Genomic DNA, 26,677 nt, shown 5'->3' on the forward strand with positions numbered 1-26,677 from the left:
TTAGTGATTTGGCCTTTTTAAAACTCTAGTAGTAAGTAACGTTGTCATAAATGTTGCACCTTTATTATGTCTTGAAGTTGTGTACAGAGGAGAGTCTAGAGACCGTTGGGGCCCAAGGTAAGAATCAGTTGGGGGGGGGGGGGGCCTCCAACCAGCATTCAGCAGGGCAATGAGAGCGAGTGCTATCAGGTGGGGAGGTTTCCTACTGTCATTGCAAAATCTGCACATTATGGGTCGCTGCTTTAGTTTGAATTTTCTCAGTCCCCAGGGGACCCCTACTGGTCTGGGGCCCCAAGCAGTTGCCTGCCTCGCCTGTTGACAAGCAGCGCCTCTGGTTGTGTCTGACCGAGGTGACTGAGGACTTAATCTCTCATTGCATATTCACAGGATTTTGGTAATATCATCACAACAACAAGGGAAGTAGAACATTCCTGTTGAAATGTTTTCTAGGAAAGACTCAAGTAAATCACAAATGAATGACACAGCACTTAAAAGTTCAACACTTCAGTAGAATTAATTTGTCATATTTACTGTCTGTGTTTTAAAATTCAGCTGCAGGAGAATGAAGGTGCATGTCTGGCTCAATCTAAGCAGTGTTCAATGCAACAGCCCCCTCTAGGGGTCTGAACACAACATGCGTTTACATGGTTTTAATCTATCAGACAACTGTCATATTCAGGGAATGCGATGGGTTCAGATGAGCTAAGTAAATGTCTTAAAGGAAGTTAGAGATGGTTGTACGTTTGCATATTTGATTTTTTTTCCACTTCACTTATAGAAGAAATATTCTACTTTTTTCACTCTTCTGTTTATCTGACGTAGAATTATTATTATTTGTTTTGCAGATTCATATTTAACATACAAAATATATGATGTTCTTTAAAAAATATTATCTATCATTAAAGATTAAACTATTCATCAACATGCTGCTGAGATCAAATCCATTACTCCTCAACCTGCTACGACAGTACGTTTACACTATCCAATAAAGTATCCAATAATAACACAACACACACAGGGGCTATTTAGTGCAGTCCATATACTATAAAAGCAAATATCTAAACTTAATTAAACACACTGAGAGTCCTAACTGCACGCCATGGATTGTGTGTTGAATATTAACCTTTGTGTAGTCCGTTTCTATGCACCTATAAAGCAGTTTTTTTTATCAGGACACACCCTTCCTCTCACACACTAACACGGTCATTTGCAAGTGTGTGCATGCATTGTGCTGCTGTAGCACTTTTCTACACTGGTCTTTGTTTTAAGAATGAGACAATGAGCAGCTGTGGTGCTCAGAGAGGAATTTAGGGAGATTCCACAACTTTTACAAGACGAATGTTGGGAGGAGAAGCCTGCAGGGAAGGAAAAGGGGAGTGGAGGACAGAACGTGTTTAAATTGGTCTTTTAAGCCATCATTCATCTTCTGGGTGTTTTTCAAGCTCTTCTTTTTGAGGGGGAAAGTGCTTTGGTATATATCAGAACAACATCTCTCCTGACGCTTTCCTGTTTTCAATCATTCTGTGAAATAGATTTCAGATTGGACAATAAGCTTGGGCTCTGTTCATGGGGCCAGAACACTAACCACTACCATTTGCACCTCAGAATATAAAAGTTTGAATTCACAAAAGAGCAACTTGTCACTTTTTTTTTTATTGGACAAACAAGAAAGAAATAATTGATCTCCAGTAATGCCTTTTAGTAAACTTGTTAATATCAAGACCCGTGGTTATGTTGCACGCCCGATGTACAGAGTCATTTCATCATTGCTGACCCGACCTTGGCCTTTGCTGCATGTCATCCCTCCCTCTCTTCTTCAACGTTTCCTGTCTCTCTTCAGCAGTCCTATCCAAAAATAGCAAAAATGGCCCAAAAATATCTTCACAAAAAAATCTGAGCCCGGATAGCAGTTAGCACTGTTTCCAGCTTTTATAAAAGGAGATAAGTAATCAAAATATGTCCCTCTCTTTTACTTACTAGACTGCACTCTCGTTTGTTGTTCTGTCTCTTATAGGTACACAGAGTAATTCTTTATCTTTGCTGCTTCTTGTGTGAAATCATTTATCTGCCTGCTCCCAACAGATGTTGAATGTTATCAAAAGTGAAGCTGTGGTATTTGGCCTTGAACTTTCTAATTCCTGGCCGATAGAGGCTCGGAAGGAAAGCAAAGGAGAGGGAAATGAAGAGGAAAAATGCTAAACAAAACTGTCCTCTTCGGGTTACAAATGAGAGAAGTTTAGAGACGCATGCAGGAGGTGTATGTACAGACCCAAAGATTGAACTTGTCGCAGTAACACGCCTGAGTTTCAATTTGCAAATGATGAAGAGCAGAGGGTAACAGTCTCTGACAAAAAGAGCATATTGACCAGCATGTTGAGGATTGAAGATCAGCGCGTGCTGCATGGAGACATTTCCAACAAAGGTCTGAGCTTGGAGATGGATCGAAGACATGGAAAACAAAAAATGATCATCACAATGATGTTGAATAAAATGATTCAAGGTTGTTTGAAATGAATGTAAATGCTAACAATTCCCTCCACACGTCGTCTCTCTCTCTCTCTTCCTCTCCTTATCTGTGTTTGCTATGAGAGTGTAGCCAAGCATGTCTCTCAGGGTGTCATCTTCCCCGCCTGAGGCCACACAGTCTTCACATATCACTCACCGTCTCCTCACTCCTGACAAGCCTGGGAAATGACTCACTTAAGGGAACACAGGAATCTCTTATCGCTTTGTCTTCTGCATTTTAAGATTTGTATCTCCAACAGGAAACAAACTTAATTCTTATTTCCCCTTTGTTGCCGTCGTACTCGTTTTACCTTCCAATATTTTTTCCTGGTACAGTCCAACAAAGTGTGAACATCACAGCTTCATGTGCGCCCGTGTGAATGTCTTACACAGGTCTTGATTGTCGGGCGGGTCGTGCACATTCAGGCTCTGATCTCACTTCCTCACGCTGACAATGGGGCAGGGGTTAGAGGTGGAGGAATGAAAGTGAAGGAACCACGGGGAATCACTCAAGGTTAAGTTCTGTAGATTGAATGACTCCCCTGCGACTGATTCCACGCAGACTACAGTGAAGCTGGAACAATAGTGGGTCATTTGGCACTAATCGACTTACATTCCCTCAGATCATTTCACAATAGCAGGAAAGAGAAGTTAAAAAGGCCTTTTTTTTTTTTTGTCTTACTCCAACACGGCAGGTTATCAGGTCTGCAGTGATGGTGCCTTCATGTGCTCCACTCAAACTTCATCTTCTGAATGTGGCTGTCATGCATGCAGCTCATCACACATCATGCTTTAGGCCATATGACAACATGACATTACGAACCCCGTGTCACACTTTTCAATCGAACTAATTCAGAGGTATTTAAACGTGCAAAGCGACAATCAAGAAGAGAACACAGACAACAGGCGGAACAATGAAGCTTCAGTTACAGCTAAACTTTTTTTGTTGTTCATTGATGAACTTAATCAGCAGCTGTTTAACATAAACACATGAGATTTTAGGAAAAAACACTGGAAATGAAAAGTAAAATGAAGTGATAATTGGGAAAATTATAATGAAAATGCCAAATAACTTTTTGAAAAAAAAAAATAAAAAATTGTTTCCAGGTTTTTCTTTTTGTTCTTCCAAAATGCCGCCACATATCTGCCCTGAGCAGCTCCACATTTGGATACTTTGTTTAAGTCATAAAAAAAAAAAAAGGGATTTGTAATGACTTTAAGTGCTTGTAGCAGAAAGTATAAAAGTGAATGAACCCAGTTGTAATTAGTGGCATCAGGATTTAAGCGGAACAAAGCTGCTTTGAACGTGGGAATGATTTATCAATGTGAAATACTGACAGACTGCTGTGCTTTTCCCCCAGCATCTACTACGTTGTGTTTGTTGTTTGGGTTGAACAAGAAACTCCAATGAGGAGAAAACTTATACTAGACCATTAGTTCCCAATCTTTTTTTGCTTGGGACCCCACTGACTTCACAAAACTCTAGCAAATACGGTACATCCAAAACACAGAGCTTTTTTCAAAAAAATCTATTTGTTTATAGTTTTTTTTTCTACTGTGTTGCAAGTTGACAATTATTTTAGAGCACATTTCCTCAGAATTCTGAAAAAAAAGGCAGAATTCTGATTTTTTTCCCCCTCAGAATTAGGAGATTAAAGTCAGAATTTTAAAAAAAGTCAGAACAATTTTTTTTTTTCTCAGTGGCCCTAATCCTCTTCCGTACTTGGGTTATATACAAGTGGATTTTTTTCGCCCAACCAGCTCAGTCGCCCCCTGCTGGACATTAAGATAATGCAGGTTTGAGGCCTCTACTTTCACAGGGCAGTTAATATTCCTACACAAAGGTTGGGAAGCTCGAAAAGGCTTTTGCATTATTACACGCCTGTGTGTCCCAAGTTGCAATTCCATTACGTTAGCTCAGACTTAGGACTTTCTTATTGTATAGTGTAGCACCATAGTGAAATTAAATTAAGGTAGCTAAATGACATAGCTTACAAATTGCTGTTGTCAGACTGGTTAAGTCATTAAACATGTTTTAACCTGATGTATGGCCGGATTTCAGTCAGGAGTTTTACAGCACAGTGCAACTAAGAGACTTTTCCCATTTCTGCCCGCGGACTAAAACATCCTAAAACCGTAAAGCATTGCATTGTGACAGCATGTCAGCTACCCAGCCTAAGCTTTGGCCCCAAGTGAATATTCATCATTGGCTCAAGCACTCAAGCAATTCAGAGGCTACTTTTCACATATATACAGTCTTTACACACCTGGTTAAACATGTGCTTTAGATTTCAGTTTCAACATTTCCGACGGCACACGAAGGCACCATGAAGTTACATGTGCAGCTTTAAAGTCTAAACGCTTTTCTATCTAATAAATGACATCTTGATTCTGTTGTAAAACTCCAGTCTGTCTTTCTCTCTCTCTTTCCCTCTGCTCCACCTACGTAGCCTACTGCTTTGTCTCTCTCTCTCTCTCTCTTTCCCTCTCTCTCTCTCTCCCAGGGCAGAAATGCAGCTGAGCTTGATCTGACTTGTCCTCCCCTCCATGCTGGACGGGTTTTTGCTGCTCCCCGGGACTTCTTTGGGTTTCTGTAGCCGACTTACCCACACTGGGATATGGCCGTATCTGTTTCTCTGCAGTGTTTGGGGCTCATCATTCTCGCTGCCGTCCTCCTCCAGACCATCGCGGTGTCCGTCAGTTTCATGTACTTCAACCAAGTCCTGAACACGGTAAGATATAGACGTGTCTTAATCTAACACACTAACAACGTGAGAGGGAGGTTTGACACGGTATTTCAACAATGACAAACGAACTACTCGCGGTATCTGCTGGTAGTTTTACAGTGTTTCCACACCGGTGACACAATTTTCCACCAGAAAACCTTTGAAGGTGTCAAAAGTAATAGGCTGGTGTTCTTCCAACACGGTCATACCTACTACACCAGGCTAACTTTATCAGGTGAAAGTATCAGAATATTAAATAAGTAAGTCACATGAGGTAAAAGTCCGAGTTATGCACGAATATCTGCCATTCTAACTTTGAACAATGAGAGAGGAGAAAGTTGGCAGAGTAGATAACACAAAACAATGACAGGAAATGAGTTTAGTTAAAGACCCAGACCCTAAAGCGACATACTTCTTTAGTAAGGTATGACAAACAGAAAGAAAGCTTTTATATTTTTAAACAAGCTGATTGATTGAGTGCTACGCTCTGATTGGCTTAAACATTTGGAGAAAAAAAAACGCCCCCTTCTCCTCGCACACCTGTGACCACTTGTGATTTAATTAGTTCTTTAATTAGCCTCAACCAGAACAAATAGGCCTACTGTGTATTTTGTCTTATAACTTATAACTGACAAATAGGCTACATGTGTCATTCCAGAATTGCGGGGACATTTCAGGTATTGAAAAAATACGGGAAACACTCGTGATTTTTTTCCAATTCAACTTTTTTATTCTGATAGAACACAATCTTAATGTTGTATATTTATTGTCTTCTGACCTCAAACTTATATGATTTAAAATATTTATTCTCAAAAACAACGCACTAACAGTAAAGTCGGTCAACTCTGTTGGAGACAAATTGGGTGAATTATATAGAGTAAAATAACAATATATAATTTAAAACCTTGCCCTCCCTAAGATGACTTTTGTCTCTATGTCCATAAATGAAACTTTTAGACTGATAAGAAAGAGACTTTTAAAGTAAACTATGCCAATGCATTTAACTGATATGAAGATCGTGTCCTTTTTCATTAAATGTAGCTTTAAAAATGTTCACGTGTGATTGTATATAGATTTATAAATAACTTTATTGTATGTCCCAACAGTGTCATGAATTCTCCTTTGACAAGGCTCAAACAATACACAAAGTTTAAAACACATAAACAGCGACTGATATAAACATGTTTCATGCAGGAGTTTGTTCAGGGTGGCTGAATGGAGGGTTTCTTGTTGAATGTTTTTTTTCCTGGCCACTGTAATAATTATAAGAACCAAAGTCACATAAACGTATTCTGTGCAGTGTTTTTCATATTAAGTCGAAAAGGTTTCACACTTTCCCTCACAGCTGAAAATAAATCATAATAAAGCACAGCTGAGCTCGCCTGGTTCTGCTTCGTCTTTTTCTGATTGTGTGTAGCCTATACTCCATGACTATCAGTTGATTGAAACAGCCAAGTTTTTCCACTGTTTTTTTCCTGGATTTGCTGCCTTCATTTATCAAAATATTACATAAATTAACTGATTCCTCTCAGACACTTAACACAGAAATAAATAACTTTTTTTTCTCTCTGACATCCTGAAACAGAAATGAATTGCTTAAGAAAATAACGAGACGGTAAGTATGTAAATAAAAACATTTTGCGCAGATCTCATTCATTCCTGCGTTTTGTTGACAGATGCAGGAGAGTTTCTCCAGAAGCAGTGTGTCCTGTCTGATTAACGCAGAGCTACACCCCGAGTCAGGAGAGGACAAGAGGAGCGACCCCTGCTGGCAAGTCACGCAACAGCTCCACTACCACATAGAGAAGGTTTTTAAATGATTTTCTAACCCTATTTTCAGTATCCCTAAATACTATTAATTACTAACCATTCTTTAAGTAGAAAAAATAAACAATGCATTATCTAACATTTATTGGATGCCAAAACCAATAAGAGGAAGTGACGGCCAGAAAGATGCTTGGCTAGCATGCTCCTACTTCTAGCTAACTAGCTAGTTTGTGGCTAGTAGATTTTTTAGTTGTCAACATTAACACACGATGTAAGATGCCCTTCTGTCCAGATGGTTTCAAACTGATGTGAACGGAAAATTCCCCCCCAAAAAAACAGCAGTGAATCCAGCTCCAAATTGGACTCAGCCGAGGGGGAATACTGTACCAGGTCAATAGATGACATATTTGTTTGCCCAGAGGGGAGGACTGAATGATTCAGGAGGGGGGGGGGGGGGCTTGTTAATTATTGAATGTTGATAATGTAGATCCAAGGACACATAAGGAGGACACATTTTATCACCATTTTCCGTCTCTGTTTTTCTTTGTTTCACTGGGGGATGTTTTTCTTCCAGACCATGGCCGACCGTTTTCAGAAGGAGATATCCACTACAATGAGAGGTAGACAAACATTCAGACATCAGCCACTCAAAGTGAGTGAGTGCATCTTTTTCTATTAACGATGTCCTGTGTTTGTTTCTTTGTCTTGTGTTTTCACAGACAAGCTGACAGGAGTGATGCCTGTCCTGAACCCTGGAATCCGAGGGGTCCCTCTTCCTAAAGTTGCTGCCCATGTGACCGGTGTTATCTCACCCACAGGACCCCAAACAGCAGATGGTGAGGATCCTGTAATCCAATAATGAAGTAATATTCCTGCATTACTTAGGATTCATTAGAGTCGTTTACTTTCTGAGTAAATCCCCGGAAAGCCTGATTAACATCTTCACCACAACATTTTGTCATTTAGTCACAATGCCCCAACACCTGCGAGTACTGTCTAGCTTCAGTCTTCAGTTTTCCAGGGTCAAAGGGGAGGAATGTGCTTCAAGGCTTCCCAGGCTGCTCTGAGTGACATCTTCATACCGAGATATTTGTCAGGACCTGCTCATGTGCAGCTGCGTTATCAAAGTGTCCTGGAGTTGTCCTTTCAAATATGAAGTGTAAACTTACTCTTTTTCAAAACATTAAACAAACTTGAAAACTGTATCTTTTGCAAATAAAAGCTGGATGGTAGTTCTCCTCCTCAACATTAAAAAAAGTACTAACCTGTTGAGCTTCCTGTCTGCAATCAAACCAGGACATCTGTAATAGAAGAGACCCCCTAGTGTCATCTTTTGACATTGAAGATGTGTATTTCATCACTAAATTATTGGAATTATTAATCTCTCTAAGGGTTAGGGTTAAAGAGACGGGGGAAAAACACTCTCCATCAAGTCACTCTCTGGAATATTTAAAGTTGTTTTTGAATGAAAGTACTCAGTGGTTTTTACCACAACAATAAAATCAGCTGAGTACTTTGATCGCATTTATTTGATCCGGTTTCCCCCTCTGTATACTCATTAAAGAACTAAATGCATATTAATCCACCACAACAAACAGTCCCCAACAGATACGTTTATTCCTGTTGAGTCTAATTAAAACGCCAGTGCACAACTGTTTATATATCTATAGTCTAAAATGTATATGTACATATTAACAATGTATTTTCAAACATTTAAGGTTGTAATGGGAACAGATTTGCCCCTGACTGAGAGCCACAGACAGAATAGAGGAGTAAAGTTCGGTAGTTCATAGAATTGTTGGAAATTAAAATCAGCTAGCCGCATGCTTGGATGATTTATTTGTCCATAAGGACATCATTCATGAGTCTCATAAAACTTTTTTTCATCAACATCTGTCAGGATATTTGGATCCCCTCTGTTACTTTTGGTGCTTTGTTTGACAGCTGGCCGTTGTTAATGAAGCCATAATAAGACGTCGGGTATAAAAAACACTGAATGTTTCTTGGCCCTGAAGATTCTTTTGGAGGATTCTGCATGCCTTACTGATTGAGAGTTGTTGTTTTATTTAAACATTTGTTTCTTATTTAAAAAAAAATGTGTCTGTTTAAACTCAATACACCACCCTGTAATCTCAAAGGCTCTTGCATCATGGTGATCGGCTGTAATTTTCATGTGTTTCTTTTCTTCTGCTGCTTGTTTATTTGTGTTACTGCTCTGTTGCAGGTTCGAGGAGCAGCAGGGGGTACATGGGGGAGCGGATCAGGGCGTGGGAGGGCCAGAGAGGTCTGTCCTTCCTGCAGAACATGGAGCTGAGGGAGGGAGAGCTGCTGGTGGCGCGAGCAGGACTCTACTACATCTATGCCCAGACGTACTTTAGACTGCTCTCCACGGGGGGAACCGACGGGGAGGCCAAGGGGGAGACAGGGGAGGAGGAAGGAGCACAGCTTGTGCAGTATATCTACAAGAAGGTTAGGCTGTGGAAAGATAATACCTGGAACAGGAGCATGCTTCAGATAGATTTTAAACCTTTGCATTGTTAAAGGACTGTTCAGCTTTAAACTGAACATCGTTACAAAGTGAACTAGTCCAGAACCTCTCTGTTCATTTTTTGAGGGTCATCAACAGGCGCAGCACAAAATGCCTCTAGAATAAAATCAAAAGAAACATTTAGCTGACCTTGTGTGCAGTTAGAGGCGTTGTGCACAACAGTTTGACAAACATCTCTCTAAATTCACAACAATCTTTATAATGACGGGCCACACAGAAGATCTGTTTAGAGCGGCAGGTTTTCTTTCTGTTAGAAATCTCCGAGGAGCTCCTGGGGGGGAAAAGGCAGCATGCTCAATTCCAGGTAGCGTATGTAGTTGTGTAGGAAGGTTGTTTATTTGTGTTAATAAGATCATATCTAGAAAACGCTCCACTTGTCGAACAGACGGTTATAATTATACAACGCAAGAGGAACGAAGACGCGGCAAGTTTGACCCAAAACTTTCAGACATTGACCCAAAAACCTTCTGCTACTAGAGGTTACGTCACAACAACTAAAGATCAAGATGAACTACAAATTAAGCTGAATCATGGCATCTATCTGGTGGCTTGTTTCCCAAGATGAAAAGCTAAAACCTCAAATGTCTGTGTGTCCACAAATGCACCAAAAGCAACACATTTATAATATAGATAGTTGAGCATAATGAATTGTTTAATGCTTTGTACATACACGGTTTTCTTCTTTGTTTGGACCACAGATGAGTTCCTACCCGGTGCCCATCCTGCTGATGAAGTCTTCACGGAGTGCCTGCTGGCCTCGGGGTCCCGAGCCCGGTCTCTTCTCCCTGCATCAGGCCGGTACTGCCTTTCTACAGCCTGCAGACCGCCTCTTCATCAGCGTTAGCAATGCCAGCGCCATGGAGATGGACGGGAGGGCAAGCTACTTCGGGGCTTTTCTTGTCGGCTAAAGGAGAAGAAGAAGAAGAAGACGACCTCGGAAGGGAAGTGTCTTTGCCGGGGAAGATTTGATAACAGACATCATCAGGTGCTAACCAAAAATGTCAGGGGGTTCGCTCGATAATACGAGCAGCCGACTGAGGGTGCAAGATTGGTGGAGAAGAATGGACCATGAGGAGTACAAAGGAGTCTGACTGGTTCAGGCAGACGGGCTGGAGAGGTTGTGATCAAACCTCCCACAGGTTATTATTTGCTCTTAAGGCGGGTAAACAAAGTGGACTGTGTAACAGAGCTAACAAGGATTGTGTGGTGCATTCAGTGTACGAGGCCTCGAGCAGCACAAAGGATACTGAAGTACTCTGATGTGTGCGTGACCAAAGGGACCTGCTGTTTCCCGCAGGTTAAAAAGTGGACAGTTCATCCCAAGGAAGCGGCGATGCAGTTGGACACGACAGATGTGATAAACATAAAGAACGCCACAAGATAAGATTGTAGATATTCAACGCTATGAACGAAGCTTATTTTTTAAGTCGACTTCTTATGGCTGAATTTCCCTTTTTGTGTAATATGTGAACGAACATGTGGGCTGACAAATGTCCCGAGGCTTCAAAGAAAAAGCACTGATGTAGTATGAATGGAGCGAGTATTTAAAAGTGTGTTCAGACCATCCAGTGTTTATTTATCCAATGGATATCAATCCTTACTGTAAAGTGCTGGAAAGATTTTATAAAAATGAGTTGCTATCAGATCAAATGTGGAATTCCTCGCGTTTGCGAGGTCATGCTGAACTTTTCATTTTGTTCCACCACTTCTTTAGCAATACGAGCTACAGAAAATGAGTGAGAAATAATGAACCTTAACATAAATGTTGAATTTGTAAAATGCTTTGTTTGTTTTTTTTACTAAACACCCAGATAACTATATTTCATTCCCATCACCTGTCATTTGAGTTGATTTGCCTATTAGCAAATGTTAGCATGCCAATCCACAGATATAATAAATCGCTACACATTAGCGTCATCATTATGGGCATGTTGTTGATAGCTTATAGCATTAAGCACCAGTCATGTCAATACAGTCATGGTACAACATTACACAGCAGCCAGTTGTTATTTTACCTGCAGAGAGGTTTATGGTTCTATAGGTTTTACAGTTCTTTACAAGATTTGAATTTGATCTTTGGGAAATTTTTTGGTAATTGAAGTGAAGTACCGACATAAATGTTGCATGTGGAATTCTTGTTTGAGAAAGGGCTGAGGGTGGGGCATACTAGCCTGGAACACAAATCTGCATGGACTGCTAGGTTCAGTTTTGGATAATAAAGTGTTCATCTTATGTTTGCAAACATCTGTGACAAAGCTTTAAAGTGAAGTCAAGTCACATATCCCATCTACACAGAAAGACACAGAACTGAAAAAGTAAAAAACTATCATTTAATACATGTCATATTACATGTTTTCCATATTATGGCAGTGAATGTTTCCGCAATAAGAGTCACTCCTCAAACAAGAGTTTTTACATAAAAAAAAAAAAAAAAATACCAAAAACTAATCAGGGTTCAAGTAATGCCCAAAAGAAATACATTTTGAAACATACACACACACAAGCAGGAAGATAGATCATATTTGCTGATCTTACTGTAAATCAACCTGCTTCTTCTGGTCAATGAGTGGAGAACCAAGGTGTTTGTTTTGGTCTGCCTGAGTCCTCTCTCCTTCAGTCGGTTTTTTTTTTTTTTTTGGTCACCATGAGTGGACTGACAAACATGTTGTAGATACAGCTGAGACAGTTAACACAAACACGGACAACACAAAGCCTCTTGGGATATAGAAGGGCTTCAAGGTGCTTTAACCAAAACACAGAAAAGACAGTGGTTCCACACAGTCGGTATCAAAAATAGTCTCTGAGTTTGTCTCTAATCAGTCAGGACACTACAAGAAGGGGAAGAAACACACACTCAGAGGATATTTTGTCTTGTTAATGACGACCTATGGCTTCAGTTTATCTAAACACAGTCATGTACTATCTCATAATCAAGACGTAACAGTGTAATATTTTAGAAGACAGTCAGATTAGGTTATATAAATGGCGATGCTGTAAACAACGGTGTGTGCACGAGAGCTGGGACCATGTTGGTGTTCCTATTGCTATGGTAACAGAGACTGGATTTTTAGTCGTAAATTGGCCAATCAATCAGGCTAAGTGCTTACAATCCTTCACACACCTCCTCACTGACATTACAGTAAATCTCAGCAGGCGCATGCACACTCACTCACTACTCACTCACTCACACACACACGCCCACACTCACATACAAAAACCATGGAGCCAGCCAAGTGCTTTGACATTATCTTGCTGCCTGTACAATGCCTGCATCAGCCACGTTCATTAAGACAAAGTCATTTTTAATCTGACAGTACTTGGATTGAGTGAGTTCACGAGATAGAAAAGGCAAACAGTCGTGTGTGAAACAGAAGTTCTCTATAGATTAGTCACAAGATTCATTCACCGTTAAGATGAGAACACATACAAGGTCAAGTGTTTGTGAGGGCTGTCCTAATACAGATTATGCATTTATTAAACACACAGGAACACTCAAACGTGGGAAATGCTGTGACAGTTGACTCAGATATGGAGATGTTTTTGTTACCACTATGCACCAAAAAAATCGCACACTAGCAAATCTATATTTGTGTGCAGAAACAAACGAAGACAAAAAAATAGTATGGGTTCCTATTGCCTCTTAGAGTGTGTCTGTGGTCTAATGAACAAAAAGCACCTCTGAAGAACAGAACCGAGTATATATGTGTTTCACTACAGGCAGGCAACAATACACACCGGCACACAGGCACAATACAGGAGGCTTTGGCACACCCATGCTAGTCTTACTACTCAGCATTTTCCAACACAATATAAGAAGAGCAGGTTACAGGACAGGACAGACCCATAGCTGCCTTAGATTTTGGGGAGGGGGGGGGATACAGGTTGTCTGACAGACACACTGATCAGCCGTCACATTCAATCAGCACAGAGCTGTCTGTGTATGGAGTCCCAGCCTCTCATCCAATCAGCAGCTCCAGACTGTCTTCATAGTTGGGATCTTGTGGGGAGCTGGGGGACAAGAAGGCTGTGGTAACAGGGGTCCCTGTTGCTGTGGCGACATTTAGGAGGGTGTTAGCTCGGATGCTGGTGGTTGCCGGGTTGCGGAGCGCCGCGGCTGCGGTGATGCTGGTGAGGTTGATGCCAAGGGTGAGCCGCGTCTGCTCCAAGGCTTTCTCTGGCACGGCGAAGGCCTCTAGCTTTTTCTCTCCGTTGGCCATGTAGGAGTTCTGGCAACCTCGACAGATACAATCTAAGCATGCCTGAGATGGATGATGAAAATATACACATTTAATATTAGTCACAACTTTTCAGGTGCCCATTACATTTAAAACATTTACTGACATGCCACAACAATAAAACTAAGAAGACAGTTTTGTATTACTTAACTAAAATTGCAAAAAATACTTAAAACACTTAACATTACTTGTCTGAAGTCTCTATAAAATAAAAAAACCTGTTTCTCTTGGTGAGCAAGGACCCACAATAGTTTCATGCATGTATTCATAATAGTCTCACCTTGCGGTTGGAGTAGCAGGGACAGCGTTGCCCCCTGCAGGTCAGCACAGATGGATTCTGGGTTGCCCTGCCACACTTGCAGCCTTTCTTCTCCACAGGCTTCTTATATGGAGGCCTGACGGGGGCTGGAGGCACGAGGCAGCCAGACATCAACCGCTGGTCTTTGCTTCCGTCCTTGGTCTTGGAACCCCCACCGCTGCGGGCCTTCACGTGGGGCTTCTTAGGACCCGGTTCAACATGCTTCCTGGCACCTTTATTGTGGTTTGGCGCAGGGCGACTGGGCTTTGGAGGGGCTCCATTAGAAAGGGATGAGTATGTGTGTGCTGGTACAGTCACGGAGAGTGTGGGTGGTTGTGTGTTTAGCGTCAGAGGGGGATTTGGAGTGTGTACGTTTGAGGAGGGGCCCTGCAGGATGGAGGCAATCGGGAGGGGTTTAACTTTCTCCCTGTCACTTTCTGAACGTGATCGTTTTCGTTTAAGGCGGACTGGTGGGGGCTTGGAAGAGGGAGGGGGATCGAAGGAGGATGTGAGTATGTGAGCACCGTGGCTTGACCCTGTGTTTGTCCTTTCTGTTCGGATCTGTGTGTAGTTGTGAGCTGCGTCTAGGTGTATGTACATTTGAGCATGTGCTCTGTCTGTGGTAATGTGTGTGTGAGTGTGTGTTCTTTCTTGATGTGCATGAGGGGAATCTTGACTGGGCTGAAGGGGATCCAATGTCTGTAACACCTCCTCCACACTGAGAAGCAACACCTCCCCCTCCTCCAGCTCCCTACTGCTTGATTCCCCATCCCTGAGTGAGCACACAGTGCCTGGAGTTTGGACTAATGGTCCTGTAGTCAGACTCAATTCCAGACCACCACAGCCAGTGTCGGACACAGACAGGCCTGCCGGAGGCTGCTCCTCTACCAGCTCGCAGACTTCCAGCTCGGGAGATGAGGGATCCAGGTCCTCAAGAACCTCTCCATTGCAGCCTTGTGGTCCATTGGAAAAAGGAGGGTCAGATGAGGAACTCTGTGGTACAGCTGAAAGCTCTGCAGGAGCAGGTGGTGCCTCTGTGGGGGTTAGGGAGTCAGGGGCAGAAGGATTCACATCTTCCTGAGCTAAGCAAAGGTCTTCCGTCTCTTTATGTGACATTAGCACCTCCTCTAGCAAGGCCATAATCTCAATGGAGCCTCCTTCATGGCTGCTGATCAACTGCAGCAACGGTGAATGAGTCACATAGAGACAGAGCTTCCTGTAGCACTGCACCAGCAAAGAAAGCTGTTTGTTCTCCTGGAAGCAGGAATAGTCTTTACACCGGTTGCATGACAGCCTGATCCGCATCTTCTGGCCTTTACAGGCTAAGCAGACACAATGCTGACACTCTGGATGTGTTGGAGAAATGGGATCTTCTAGCAGTTTGCCTGAGACATAAAAAAAGCAAGAGCAATCATCAGTTAATCATACTATCTAGACTTGTCATTGTCCGCCCAATTCTTCAGAAGAAAAAACAATTACTGTCACAATTTCCCAGTACCTTAAATTACCTCTAAACATGAAAAGAATTCTACTTTTTAAAGCAGTTTCAAACTGACATTCTATGAAAAATCAAATGAAATGATCAACTTATGATTCGGTGTCAACTAGGGCATTTCAAGAGTGTAGGAATCAGTACATGTTACAACAATATTATGATCTGTGAGTCACCATAGATTTCACTTCATCATAGCTGTTTCCTGTTTTAATTAACTTACCTGTCTCAGTTTACTTAACCATTCTTCACCATTATGTTCATGTTACTGATTTTGACTGCTTATGTCCCTCAGCCTCCGTAAATATTGCATGAGCGAACAAATTATGCTAAAAAAAAAACACCATTATATAATCAGGGGGTCAGAAATACTGCTGCATATCATCATTCTGTCAATATTGCCAATCTGTAAACACAAGCTGTCCCAGTGTTGATGCACCACCAACTAAACCAAGTCAGTAATACCGGTATGAATAGGAAACACATGGCTCTGCAGCAGCAGCAGCAGACAAAACAACAGAGGAATCATCTGTCTTGACAAGAGGGCAGATGACTGGGGGCACAGCCACGGTTGCTACGGCGACCAAGGTGGTGATCACGACAAATGTAGTCAAACGCACATCCCATGCAAACCTCAGTCAATATGAATAGTCAGATTATTGAATAACAGCAGCATGGTTAACCTCTGCACACCCTACTGGACAAACAGCGGAGCAGCTTCTCCAACAGACTGATACAACTCCACTGTCACAAGGAGAGATACAAGAAATCTTTCTTACCGAAGGCCAGCTCACCTCTTGCGAGCAGAGAACTGTCATCGTGATAATATCCGTCTCTCCATACTGTAATCTGTTCTGCACATGTTTAAATTTACAAATTATCCCTGCACTCATGTTCACTTCATTTGTCTGTCTACTCGCCGTTATATTGTATAGTTTCTGCTTATAATATGTCTACACTCATGCACTTTAACTTATGTCAATACTGTCCATTTACAACTCTGTTTTTGCACATTTACATTCAATCTTCCATATTTAATTTACAACTCTGTTTTTGCACATTCAATCTTTGATATTTAATTTACAACTCTGTTTTTGTACATTAACATTCAATCTTTGATATTTAATTTACAACTCTGTTTTTGCACATTTACATTCAATCTTTGATATTTAATTTACAACTCTGTTTTTGCACATTTGCATTCAATCTTCCATATTTAATCTTCCTATTTAAGACTAGTAATGCTTAGTTAAATGGTTGTATATATTCACATTCTTATTTTTGATATTTTTAGAGCTTATTTACTTTGTATTTAATATTATATTGTGTTTAGATTTGCTAACATTGTGTTTTTTTTATTACTCATATTGTGTGTTTGGACAACCTGCTGCTGTAACGCCACAATTTCCCAGTTTGGAAATCAATAAAGTAATTCTATTCTATTCTATTAAGAGAAGACTATGTTCAGTGTGATAATGACACAGATGCCTACCTACCTGCTGAGCTGCTATAAAAGAATATTAAAAAAAAGGATGCTTACCACAGACGAGGCATGCGAGGGACTGTCTGAAGAAGGGTAGCAGCGTGTACATATCCGTGAAGGTGTGAGGCTGCCGCGGGTCACACTGCAGCACGGCCCGGCTGGCGGACACGTACAAAGCGGTTACATTAACAGGGCTCATAGCGGTGAGCTCCGCAGCCTCAGAGGAAAAAATATCCAGCCCAAAAAATTAAAAAAAAAAGAAGAAAGCTCAACTCTCAGGACAGATGGGAGAAATATTAACCCGCCTGGTTTACAATGCAGACGTTTTGTAATAATGCTCCACAAACTAATTCACAGCCAACATGGGAAGGCGGTTCAATTTAATGCTAGGTTAAGTTAGCATCATGGTTCCTATCCCCTCCAACAAATCAATACTTATATGTGCTTACAGTTAATGTTTTATTTAATCAGGACCAATTTGACCCCCTTTTTTTTGTTATAATAACTCACATTATCCCTAATCTGTAACAGCTAACACCGATTCAACTGAGCCAAACACCCATGATCAATAGGTTAGCATTTTTGCAGCTAACGTTAGCTCACATCATCCAAACCTTTTACGCGAGAAATGGTCGATGTTCGCCACGGGCTCCATTTACTATCCGACAGTGTCACCCCCGTCGATGCTTAATTGGAAAAAGAGGGGGCCGCTCCTATGATTAGAAACGTGCCTGGTTAGCAATTAGCCACCAGACTCCAGGCGCGCACTTGATGTAAACAAAGCTAACCAGCTAGGGTTAGCATGGCTAGCTACAAATTAGCCAGCGAATATTCAACCGTGTGACTAACCACCCGGGCCTGATGTGTTACCCCGCGCAAAGGGGGCAGTGCAAAGCTGTTCATTGAAATTTTGCAATGTTGATTTTTTTTCTATGACACTCTGCGAGCAGCGACCGATACATAGCTGACTATCCGTTTTTACAAATGCATCTAACAGTCGATTTTCCACTTTTCCTCGCATCAACCCCTCTCGTCTCGACAGGCATGATAATCACGCGAGAGTACCAGCAGTTACCGTGGTTACCGTGTTCTTTACGCACCGCGTCACGTTGCCTGGGCCCTCAAACGGCACTGCAACTTTGTCTATTGTAAACAGTAGTGTAGTGGTGGTGTCTGCAGAATTGGGTAAACTTATTATTATTATTATTATTATTATTATTATTATTATTATTTTATTATTATTATTATTATTATTATTATTATTATTATTATTATTATATTATTATTATCATTATTATTATTATTATTATTATTATTATATTATTCTGAAGCTAACTTTTCAAAAGTACAATCAGTTTAAAAGATAAAGATAAAGATAAAGATAAACTTTATTGATCCCCCGTGGGGGAAATTTGTGCATTACAGCAGCTCAAGAAAACAGGGGACGGGAATATAATTATTAAAAATAAAAAATAGAAGTTAAAGTTAGTCTGATTACTTTACTGCACATTGCACATATTGCACAAGTTTACTTTTTCTTTAAATTTTATTTTATTTTATTTACCATTTGTACCTTTTGCACAATTTAGAATGAATTACTGTAAATATTATTTATGTTATTTTACCTCATTTTATTTGATCTATTTTACCTTATTTTGGTTGTATTGCACCGTGGGACGGAGACAAACGAAATTTCGATTCCACTGTATGTCTGGCATATTTTGAAATTGACAATAAAGTTGACTTTGACTTTGACTTTGATTATACTGTATTATTATTATTATATAGCATCAATATATATATATACATATATACTGTACATTCTATATATTTTATTATATTGTTATATTAGTCTATATTATATAACATTTAATTATATTACACTATATTGTTCATATTGCACAAAATTATATTATATTATATAACTGCACTCTGCATTACTGTGGTACAACACTGCCTCTCTTCTCTGCTGTTTTACATTACTTGCTGCTATTTATCATACCAAGTCACTTTAATCATCACTTGTCACTTTATCTTGACATTCTCTGCAAATACTGTCTCAATTCTCAATTCCCTGCATAGTTAACTTCATCATTCATTTTGTACTGTATATACCCCCTGTTTTTATTTTTATTTATCTTATCTATTCTGTTTAATGTGTATTTTGTGCTTCCTTTCTCTGTGCTCTCCCCTCTGGGGATCAATAAAGTATTATCCTATCCTATCCTAAAGTGGCCCGTCCAGCAGACTATAAACGGCCTCTGTTATAAACTGTGACATGACTACTCTTGTATATACAGTTAGTGCGTACTAACAGTAGGGAGGGTCACCATCATTCCTCTCTTCACTATCAGAGGAAAAATATTGTAATTTTAAAAGACCACAGTTTTGAGTCTAACTTTCTTGAAAAGAAATCCAGCGAACTATCAAATTGCGAATTGGATAGCCAGTCATAGGTTTCTAAAACACAGAAGTCACACGATGATATAATTACACATGCTGGATGGTAAAAAAATAATAAATGCTTCATGTTTTGGCACCCAAGTATAGGTTCACACCGTTTTCTTCACGTCTTAAAAACGTGTGTAATGTGTGATTATTAGTTAAGGCATTGATTCCTGTAGCCCAGAGATGTTCCAACAGAAATTTAAGCTCTGCATTCATATTGTAAATCATTGTTTAATCATCACTTGTCACTTTATCTTGCCATTCTCTGCAAATACTGTCTCAATTCCATGCATAGTTAACTTCATCATTCATTTTGTACTTGTATATACCCCCTATTTTTATTTATCTTATCTATTCTGTTTAATGTGTATTTTGCATTTTGAGCTTACTTGTCTGTGCTGCTGCAACGCCCGAATTTCCCCTCTGGGGATCAATAAAGTATTATCCTATCCTATCCTAAAGTGGCCCGTCCAGCAGACTATAAACGGCCTCTGTTATAAACTGTGACATGACTACTCTTGTATATACAGTTAGTGCGTACTAACAGTAAGGAGGGTCATCCCTTCACCATCAGAGGAAAAATATATGTGTGATTAGAATAGAATAGAATAGAATTACTTTATTGATCCCGAACTGGGAAATTGTGGCGTTACAGCAGCAGGTTATCCAACACACAATATGAGTAAAAAACACAATGTTAGCAAATTTAAACATAATATAATATTAAATACAAAGTAAATAAATACTAAAAATATCAAAACTAAGAATGTGAATATATACAACCAGGATTTAACTAAGCATTACTAGCCTTAAATAGGAAGATTAACTGTAAATGTGCAAGAACAGAGTCATAAATGGTTGTAAATTAAATATGAAAGATTAAATGTAAATGTCCAAAAACAGAGTTGTAAATGGACAGTATTGACATAAGTTAAAGTGCATGAGTGTAGACATATTATAAGCAGAAACTATACAATATAACGGCGAGTAGACAGACAAATGAAGTGAACATGAGTGCAGGGATAATTTGTAAATTTAAACATGTGCAGAACAGATTACAGATTATTAGTTAAGGCATTGATTCCTGTAGCCCAGAGATGTTCCAAGGGAAATTTAAGGTCTGCATTCATATTGTTACTTTTGTAAACTTTGCAGTATTGTATTGTATTTGGGTTTTAGAGTTCAAATGCAACCACAGTTGCCCCAACTTGATGAAATATTTACCTGCAAAGCTAAACTCAGGGATGAGATAAGCAAAACTATGACTTCTTACATCAGTAAAAACCAAATACTACTTAAGTCCCGCCCATCGTTCCCTTGTAATGAACTCCGTGCATTTAATTGGCCCTGAGAGCTCGCCCCCATCTGCCATTGGCTCAAATCTCTGTCTTTGACTTCCGGTTGCTGTCACCCTAGAACTGGCACGACAATGATGGCGGCCTTCAGTGTAGCTCGAAGCAGCAGCGGACTAATAAACGGGTTGAGGACATCTTTGAGGTGTTTTGTGCCCGTCAAACATGGCGCAGTCGCTGCTGCGGTGCCGCAGAAGAAGCTGCTTCGGGACTGCCGCTGGTATTCTGCGGGCCACCCGTCCGTGAAGGAGAGGATAGACAAGAAACGGAGAGCGGCGCTAGTCGGGGGAGGTCAGCACAGGATAGATGCTCAACACAAAAGGGTAAAGCCAGCTGACTTTAACTCTCTTTCTGTGTGAACATGCATGTCTCTGCTGCTATGTGCATTTCTGACTTTGAAGGTTAAGAGCTCTCGGTTGCTTCTGGGTGCTTTTATTTTTACTTCTCCCACCCTTTAAAGTGACCTCTAAAACTTTTTTTTTTGTAACGGTATCGTAACTCAGGTAACTTTCAGGAATGCCCATTCTTGATATAATCTATTGGTGCTGTTTTGCAAGGTTCAAATCCTCTGGCAACCTCGTGTGACGTCAGAAATCCTCGTTTGCAGGCTTCACTTTAATACCAAAATCCTAAATATGATCCCAGTGCTATTTGCCATGAGGCTTTTTTTTTTTATTCGTGCATAAGTCAAGAGTTTCAATTTGAAGTGTGGCAGCACAATGGGATACACAAGTTAGATAACCTTCCTGCCACTTTGCATGCTTTTATATCAAATATATTTAGATTAAGAGGATGGATACACAGTGACAAGACCAGATTTTCTTTTTCATACACTAGAAAACAAAATACTAAGGTCAGATAAAATCAGACATTGTGGTCAAGTAGCGCTCATAACTGATGTATTACATTGACAGTCTCTGACATCTGATGTTTTTTTGTATGATATTGTAATGTTGTGTTGTCCACCGCAGGGTAAGCTGACAGCCAGGGAGCGAGTGGAGCTTCTGCTGGACCCCGATTCCTTTGTGGAGACAGACATGTTTGTGGAGCACCGCTGCTCCGACTTTGGCATGGAACAGGACAGAAACAAGGTGCCGGGTCGAACCAAGGCCGCGACAGAATAATAACGCTCTGTCCGCTGGAAACTGTTTTCTTCATCCTGGTTTTTAAATATTGGTCAAAAAGTTCTAACGTCTTTTATGTCTCTCGATAGTTCCCCGGTGACAGCGTGGTGACAGGCAGCGGCAGGATCAACGGCAGGCTGGTTTATGTTTTCAGTCAGGTACGTTGTGTAGTTACTCTGTAACAATCCTGCACTGTGTAAGCATCATAAGGTAAACAGCTTCTTGGTTCTACATTATAATTTGTCTATGCTGCTCTTTCTGTCCCTCTTGTAGGACTTCACAGTGTTCGGTGGCAGTCTGTCTGGAGCTCATGCTCAGAAGATCTGTAAGGTAAACAACACTGAGGCGTGTGCACATACAAAAATGAAAAAGAGAAATCTCCTCACAACCTTGTCTCCTCCTCCTACTTGTCAACAATGTAGCCTTCAGGTGTCTTTTGCATTTTTATTATTTACAATGTTTTAAAAAAAATCTGTGCTCAGATTATGGACCAGGCCATGACAGTCGGAGCCCCCGTCATCGGGTTGAACGACTCTGGAGGAGCTCGTATCCAGGAAGGAGTGGAGTCTCTAGCTGGATATGCAGATATATTCCTGGTAAGAGTCCTTCCACGTTACACATTGTTGCCTTATAGATGTTTGCAACATGTGAGAGGACAGTTTTTGGGCAGAATTGCTGTCACTAGATGTCCCTTCAGATATTTTTTGACCAATAAAAAAAAACAACCATTCTCCTTCTCCAGAGGAACGTGATGGCTTCAGGCGTCGTCCCTCAGATCTCCATGATCATGGGTCCCTGTGCTGGAGGCGCCGTCTACTCCCCCGCGCTGACAGATTTCACCTTCATGGTTAAAGTAAGGCGGGCTTGCACAAATGCACATTCTAAATGAATCGACTTAAACGCGCATATTTCTCTTCTGTCAGTTTATCATTTTTATGAATGACGCTAACTGAAGACACAAACAGTTGCTGTATATCGTCCTGACAGCTGATTGTTTGCGCGTGTACAGGACACATCATACCTCTTCATCACAGGACCCGATGTTGTGAAGTCGGTCACCAATGAAGACGTGACTCAAGAACAGCTGGGCGGAGCTAAAACGCACACAACTGTTTCTGGTTAGTAAAAAAAAAAAAAAACTGTTATTACTTCTCACCAGAAGAGAGAAGAATTGAGATCCACCATTTCAAACCAGCTTACTTCCAGTGTCAATATTTCAAAAATTGAGAAGCTGAAATCTGCTTTTTTTTTCAAGAGATTGAAAAGTTTCTCGTGTCATGTTCTCAGGAGTGGCTCACCACGCGTTTGAGAACGATGTCGATGCCTTACTAAACCTGCGAGAGTTCTTCAACTTCCTGCCTCTAAGCAATCGAGATCCTGCTCCCATCAGGGAGTGCCATGACCCCAGGTAACCAATCACATCAGCCTCTCAATCCCGACACAACCTGTCAAGTATTTTAATTGGGGTGAATACCTCCATATTGTTTAATTTGAGTCTTAATATCTTTGTTGTGTTTTCAGCGATCGTTCAGTTCTGTCATTGGATACCATTGTCCCGGATGAATCGACTAAAGCCTACGACATGTTGGACATCATTCAATCAGTACGTGCACAAACACAAACACTCGCTCACTTATATGTTCAAGTAAGTACGTTTTTTTTTAAAAGGTTCCTTTCTGCATGCAACTCCTCAGATTGTGGATGAAAGGGATTTCTTTGAGATCATGCCCAACTATGCCAAAAACATTGTGGTGGGATTTGCGCGCATGAACGGACGCACTATAGGCATTGTGGGTAACCAGCCCAAAGTGGCCTCTGGTGAGTAAAGTCTTTGAAGGACCAAAAGTAAGAACGGCAGGGAGAAGGGACACGTTTACAGTTTTATTTCTATAAGAGAAGAAAAATATGGGGACCGGGGAAACTTCAATTTTATGAGAAATATTCTGCAAATATATGTGGAAAACACCATATTATTTAAGTTCATCTTCAAATTTTTAAATTTATATTTTTAACCACTTAAATCACCACTTAACCTTTTCCTCTTAATTTCACATTCATCCAAAAGTTTTTCTTTAAAATGTTCCCTCTGTCTCATTTCTGAATGGTATATGTGAGATTGGTGGGGGAAACCAAAAGAGTAGTTACTTACCTCATGATCTATCATGGTGTGTGTGTGTGTGTGTGTGTGGATCTTGCTGCTGACTTCTTTATATCTGTTTGCTTCTCAGGCTGTCTGGACATCAACTCGTCAGTGAAGGGAGCCCGATTTGTGCGTTTCTGCGACGCCTTTAATATTCCCATCATCACCTTTGTGGATGTGCCAGGCTTCCTGCCAGGTACTGTTTGCAAAAAAATCCCTCCTCAAGTTTACATCTTAGGTTAAGATATTGACACATTTTGATTGGCTTGCTGCTCACAGTTAGTCGTCAGCAGAATGTTTTTTGCCACCTGTTGCATCTTGTTCACAGACAGGACAACCTGCCTGCACAGAAAACATTTAACTGTCAGCTCAGAGGAAAACACATAAGCACACTCATTAGCACATTCATATCTACAGTGACAGGTTTTGGTGTAGGAGTAAACCAGGCAATCATAAATATTATCTAACCTGGCTGTATCATGACCTGTAAGTGAAATACTTTATCACTTTACATGTTAACAGAATTTTCCTTACATTGCATCGTTGCTCTCTTTTGAACATGTTTTTACTGCTCTGATGTCATCAACAGGTACCACTCAGGAGTATGGAGGCATCATCAGACACGGAGCCAAACTGCTTTATGCTTTTGCTGAGGCCACAGTCCCGAAAATAACCATCATCACCAGGAAGGTGTGTGTGTGAATGAAAATGAAAAGAGATGCATGTTGAAAATGTTGTGAGTCTTACTTGGCTGAGCGTGACTCCAGCATGTTCATGGATAAAAGACCTTCATGTCGATGTGTTTGTATCTCAGGCTTATGGAGGAGCCTATGACGTGATGAGCTCCAAACACTTGCGAGGAGACGTGAACTACGCCTGGCCAACAGCTGAGGTGGCTGTCATGGGTGCCAAGGTACACATTTTTTTTTTTTTTTTTTTTTCAATTTGGTCCTTCCATTTTCTGTTTTTTTTTTTTTTCCTTTTTATTTGACGGTGTGTATGGTCTGTTTCTCCGTTTCCCTCTCAGGGTGCCGTGCAGATTATCTTCAGAGGGAAAGAGAACCAGGCTGAAGCCGAGGCTGAATATGTGGAGAAGTTCGCCAACCCCTTCCCAGCTGCTGTCAGAGGTGAACCGTCTCACTTCTTTATAGCATCTCCAAAAATCCATCAACTGCATACCAGTAAAATCCATTTTGCGCTTCTCTTTTCTTTTCTTTTTTTGACCTGCCGAATGTTCGTTTTCAGGTTTTGTGGATGACATCATCGAGCCGTCGAGCACTCGCAAGAGGATCTGCAGAGACCTGGAGGTGCTGGCCAGCAAGCAGCAGGTCAACCCCTGGAAGAAGCATGCCAACATTCCTCTGTGAAACTGTTTCCCCGTCATCAACACCATCTAAAGGCACTCGCTTTGGGATGTTCCATTCAAGTGAACTCAAAGTGGTAGCCCAAGAGAAAACGACTTGACAGATGTTGTTGTCCTGTTTTACTGTCATTTACCACTCCAGGAAAGTAAGCACATGAAGATACACTCTGGTTTTGTTAGCGCTCAGTTGCAGTCTTGAATTCCTTTCCAGCTCCATGTTAGTGTTTGGAACCATAAACTGCAATAAGAAAACATTAATTTCTAGACGTGAAAAGATTCAAGACGGGGGGGGGGGGGGGGGGGATATTAGAGCTAAGTTAACAAAGTCAGCTGGTGTTTTTTGACATCTTTATCTCTGATGAGCAAAATGTTAAAAGGAACATATTTTACAGCCACTTCATGCCTGAATGCATAACTGTGATTGTCACACACACTACATTTAGTAAAGCTTCTCCTGCTGTCAGCACTGGCCATATTGGTCATGTATGATTTGACATTTTAAGAACGTGACTGTACGCGAAAGACCAGATGAGGTAATGAAAATAAACAAAGGCAATACTGTAAGTAGTCTGCTTCAAAGTGAGCATCGTACTTTATTCAGTTCTTGGTTCCTTTTGCTGTGTACAATAGTTAGTTTTTTTCAGATGCACTCTTTGCGTTTGATGTCAAGAAAAAAAAAAATCATCCTTACAACCTTGAACTGTGCCTTTCCTCTGTGGCAGACTCTGCTCTGCCATTTGTAAAATAAATCATGGACTTCAATAACTTTCTTTTCTTTACTTTCACCAGGACAGCAGATTCTTTCTTGACTCATATTACACCTCTTTTCTAAACATGAGAATTACACTGTGCGTGATGTAGTCCCCTAAAATATTGGTTTGAAGAATAAAGTTGGGATTTAGTGTACGTGGCAGCTTTGTGAGTGTGTGTGTGTGAGAGAGAGTGAGAGAGAGGGGTCAGAGTTCAAAGATACAGCCTTAATTTGGTTGGAAAACTGACATTGACTGACAGCTGATTAAGTAGAAGATGTTTCTGGCACGATTTCACATACCGTACTTCAATCAGGGCTAAAGCTACTGTGAGAAACTTTGTATGGATACTGGCGCCCCCTATGGACAGAACAATGTATTTTAAATTTGCTACACACACATTTGCTTTGTTTATTGACAAAGATAAAAGGTATTTTATGGGGCTGT

General features: G+C 40.7%; 3 protein-coding genes across 3 annotated transcripts; 2 read left to right on the forward strand and 1 right to left on the reverse strand.

The window, feature by feature from the left end:
• Positions 1-4,651: 4,651 nt before the first annotated feature.
• On the forward strand, positions 4,652-11,325 carry LOC132993456 (tumor necrosis factor ligand superfamily member 10-like). Its single transcript, XM_061063317.1, has 6 exons — positions 4,652-5,237; positions 6,908-7,039; positions 7,573-7,618; positions 7,718-7,834; positions 9,223-9,467; positions 10,245-11,325. Exons 1-6 carry the CDS (start codon positions 5,124-5,126, stop codon positions 10,452-10,454), a joined length of 864 nt encoding a protein of 287 aa, XP_060919300.1. The 5' UTR covers positions 4,652-5,123; the 3' UTR covers positions 10,455-11,325.
• Positions 11,326-11,854: 529 nt separating this feature from the next.
• On the reverse strand, positions 11,855-18,094 carry msl2a (MSL complex subunit 2a). Its single transcript, XM_061062589.1, has 3 exons — positions 17,112-18,094; positions 14,062-15,464; positions 11,855-13,805 (listed from the first exon to the last, which is right to left on the reverse strand). Exons 1-3 carry the CDS (start codon positions 17,251-17,253, stop codon positions 13,503-13,505), a joined length of 1,848 nt encoding a protein of 615 aa, XP_060918572.1. The 5' UTR covers positions 17,254-18,094; the 3' UTR covers positions 11,855-13,502.
• A 2,811-nt stretch (positions 18,095-20,905) lies between these two features.
• On the forward strand, positions 20,906-26,387 carry pccb (propionyl-CoA carboxylase subunit beta). Its single transcript, XM_061062831.1, has 15 exons — positions 20,906-21,177; positions 21,826-21,945; positions 22,068-22,136; positions 22,252-22,308; positions 22,461-22,574; positions 22,721-22,831; positions 22,988-23,096; positions 23,266-23,386; positions 23,500-23,581; positions 23,673-23,796; positions 24,207-24,314; positions 24,708-24,808; positions 24,933-25,031; positions 25,146-25,245; positions 25,364-26,387. Exons 1-15 carry the CDS (start codon positions 20,932-20,934, stop codon positions 25,483-25,485), a joined length of 1,683 nt encoding a protein of 560 aa, XP_060918814.1. The 5' UTR covers positions 20,906-20,931; the 3' UTR covers positions 25,486-26,387.
• Positions 26,388-26,677: the final 290 nt, after the last annotated feature.

This window comes from Labrus mixtus, chromosome 18 (genome assembly GCF_963584025.1).
Source record: "Labrus mixtus chromosome 18, fLabMix1.1, whole genome shotgun sequence".
Classification (NCBI taxonomy): Eukaryota; Metazoa; Chordata; class Actinopteri; order Labriformes; family Labridae; genus Labrus; species Labrus mixtus.

Excerpts from the sequence above, each read along its gene's own strand:
- LOC132993456 (XM_061063317.1), top strand. The coding sequence starts at position 5,124 with ATGGCCGTATCTGTTTCTCTGCAGTGTTTGGGGCTCATCATTCTCGCT. Across the intron at positions 5,238-6,907 it reads TCAACCAAGTCCTGAACACG|ATGCAGGAGAGTTTCTCCAG; the intron begins GTAAGATATAGA and ends TTTTGTTGACAG. Across the intron at positions 9,468-10,244 it reads TGCAGTATATCTACAAGAAG|ATGAGTTCCTACCCGGTGCC; the intron begins GTTAGGCTGTGG and ends TTTGGACCACAG.
- msl2a (XM_061062589.1), bottom strand. The coding sequence starts at position 17,253 with ATGAGCCCTGTTAATGTAACCGCTTTGTACGTGTCCGCCAGCCGGGCC. Across the intron at positions 15,465-17,111 it reads CCTCGCATGCCTCGTCTGTG|GCAAACTGCTAGAAGATCCC; the intron begins GTAAGCATCCTT and ends TTTATGTCTCAG. Across the intron at positions 13,806-14,061 it reads CCTGCTACTCCAACCGCAAG|GCATGCTTAGATTGTATCTG; the intron begins GTGAGACTATTA and ends CATCCATCTCAG.
- pccb (XM_061062831.1), top strand. The coding sequence starts at position 20,932 with ATGATGGCGGCCTTCAGTGTAGCTCGAAGCAGCAGCGGACTAATAAAC. Across the intron at positions 22,575-22,720 it reads GATATGCAGATATATTCCTG|AGGAACGTGATGGCTTCAGG; the intron begins GTAAGAGTCCTT and ends CTCCTTCTCCAG. Across the intron at positions 25,032-25,145 it reads TGGCTGTCATGGGTGCCAAG|GGTGCCGTGCAGATTATCTT; the intron begins GTACACATTTTT and ends TTTCCCTCTCAG.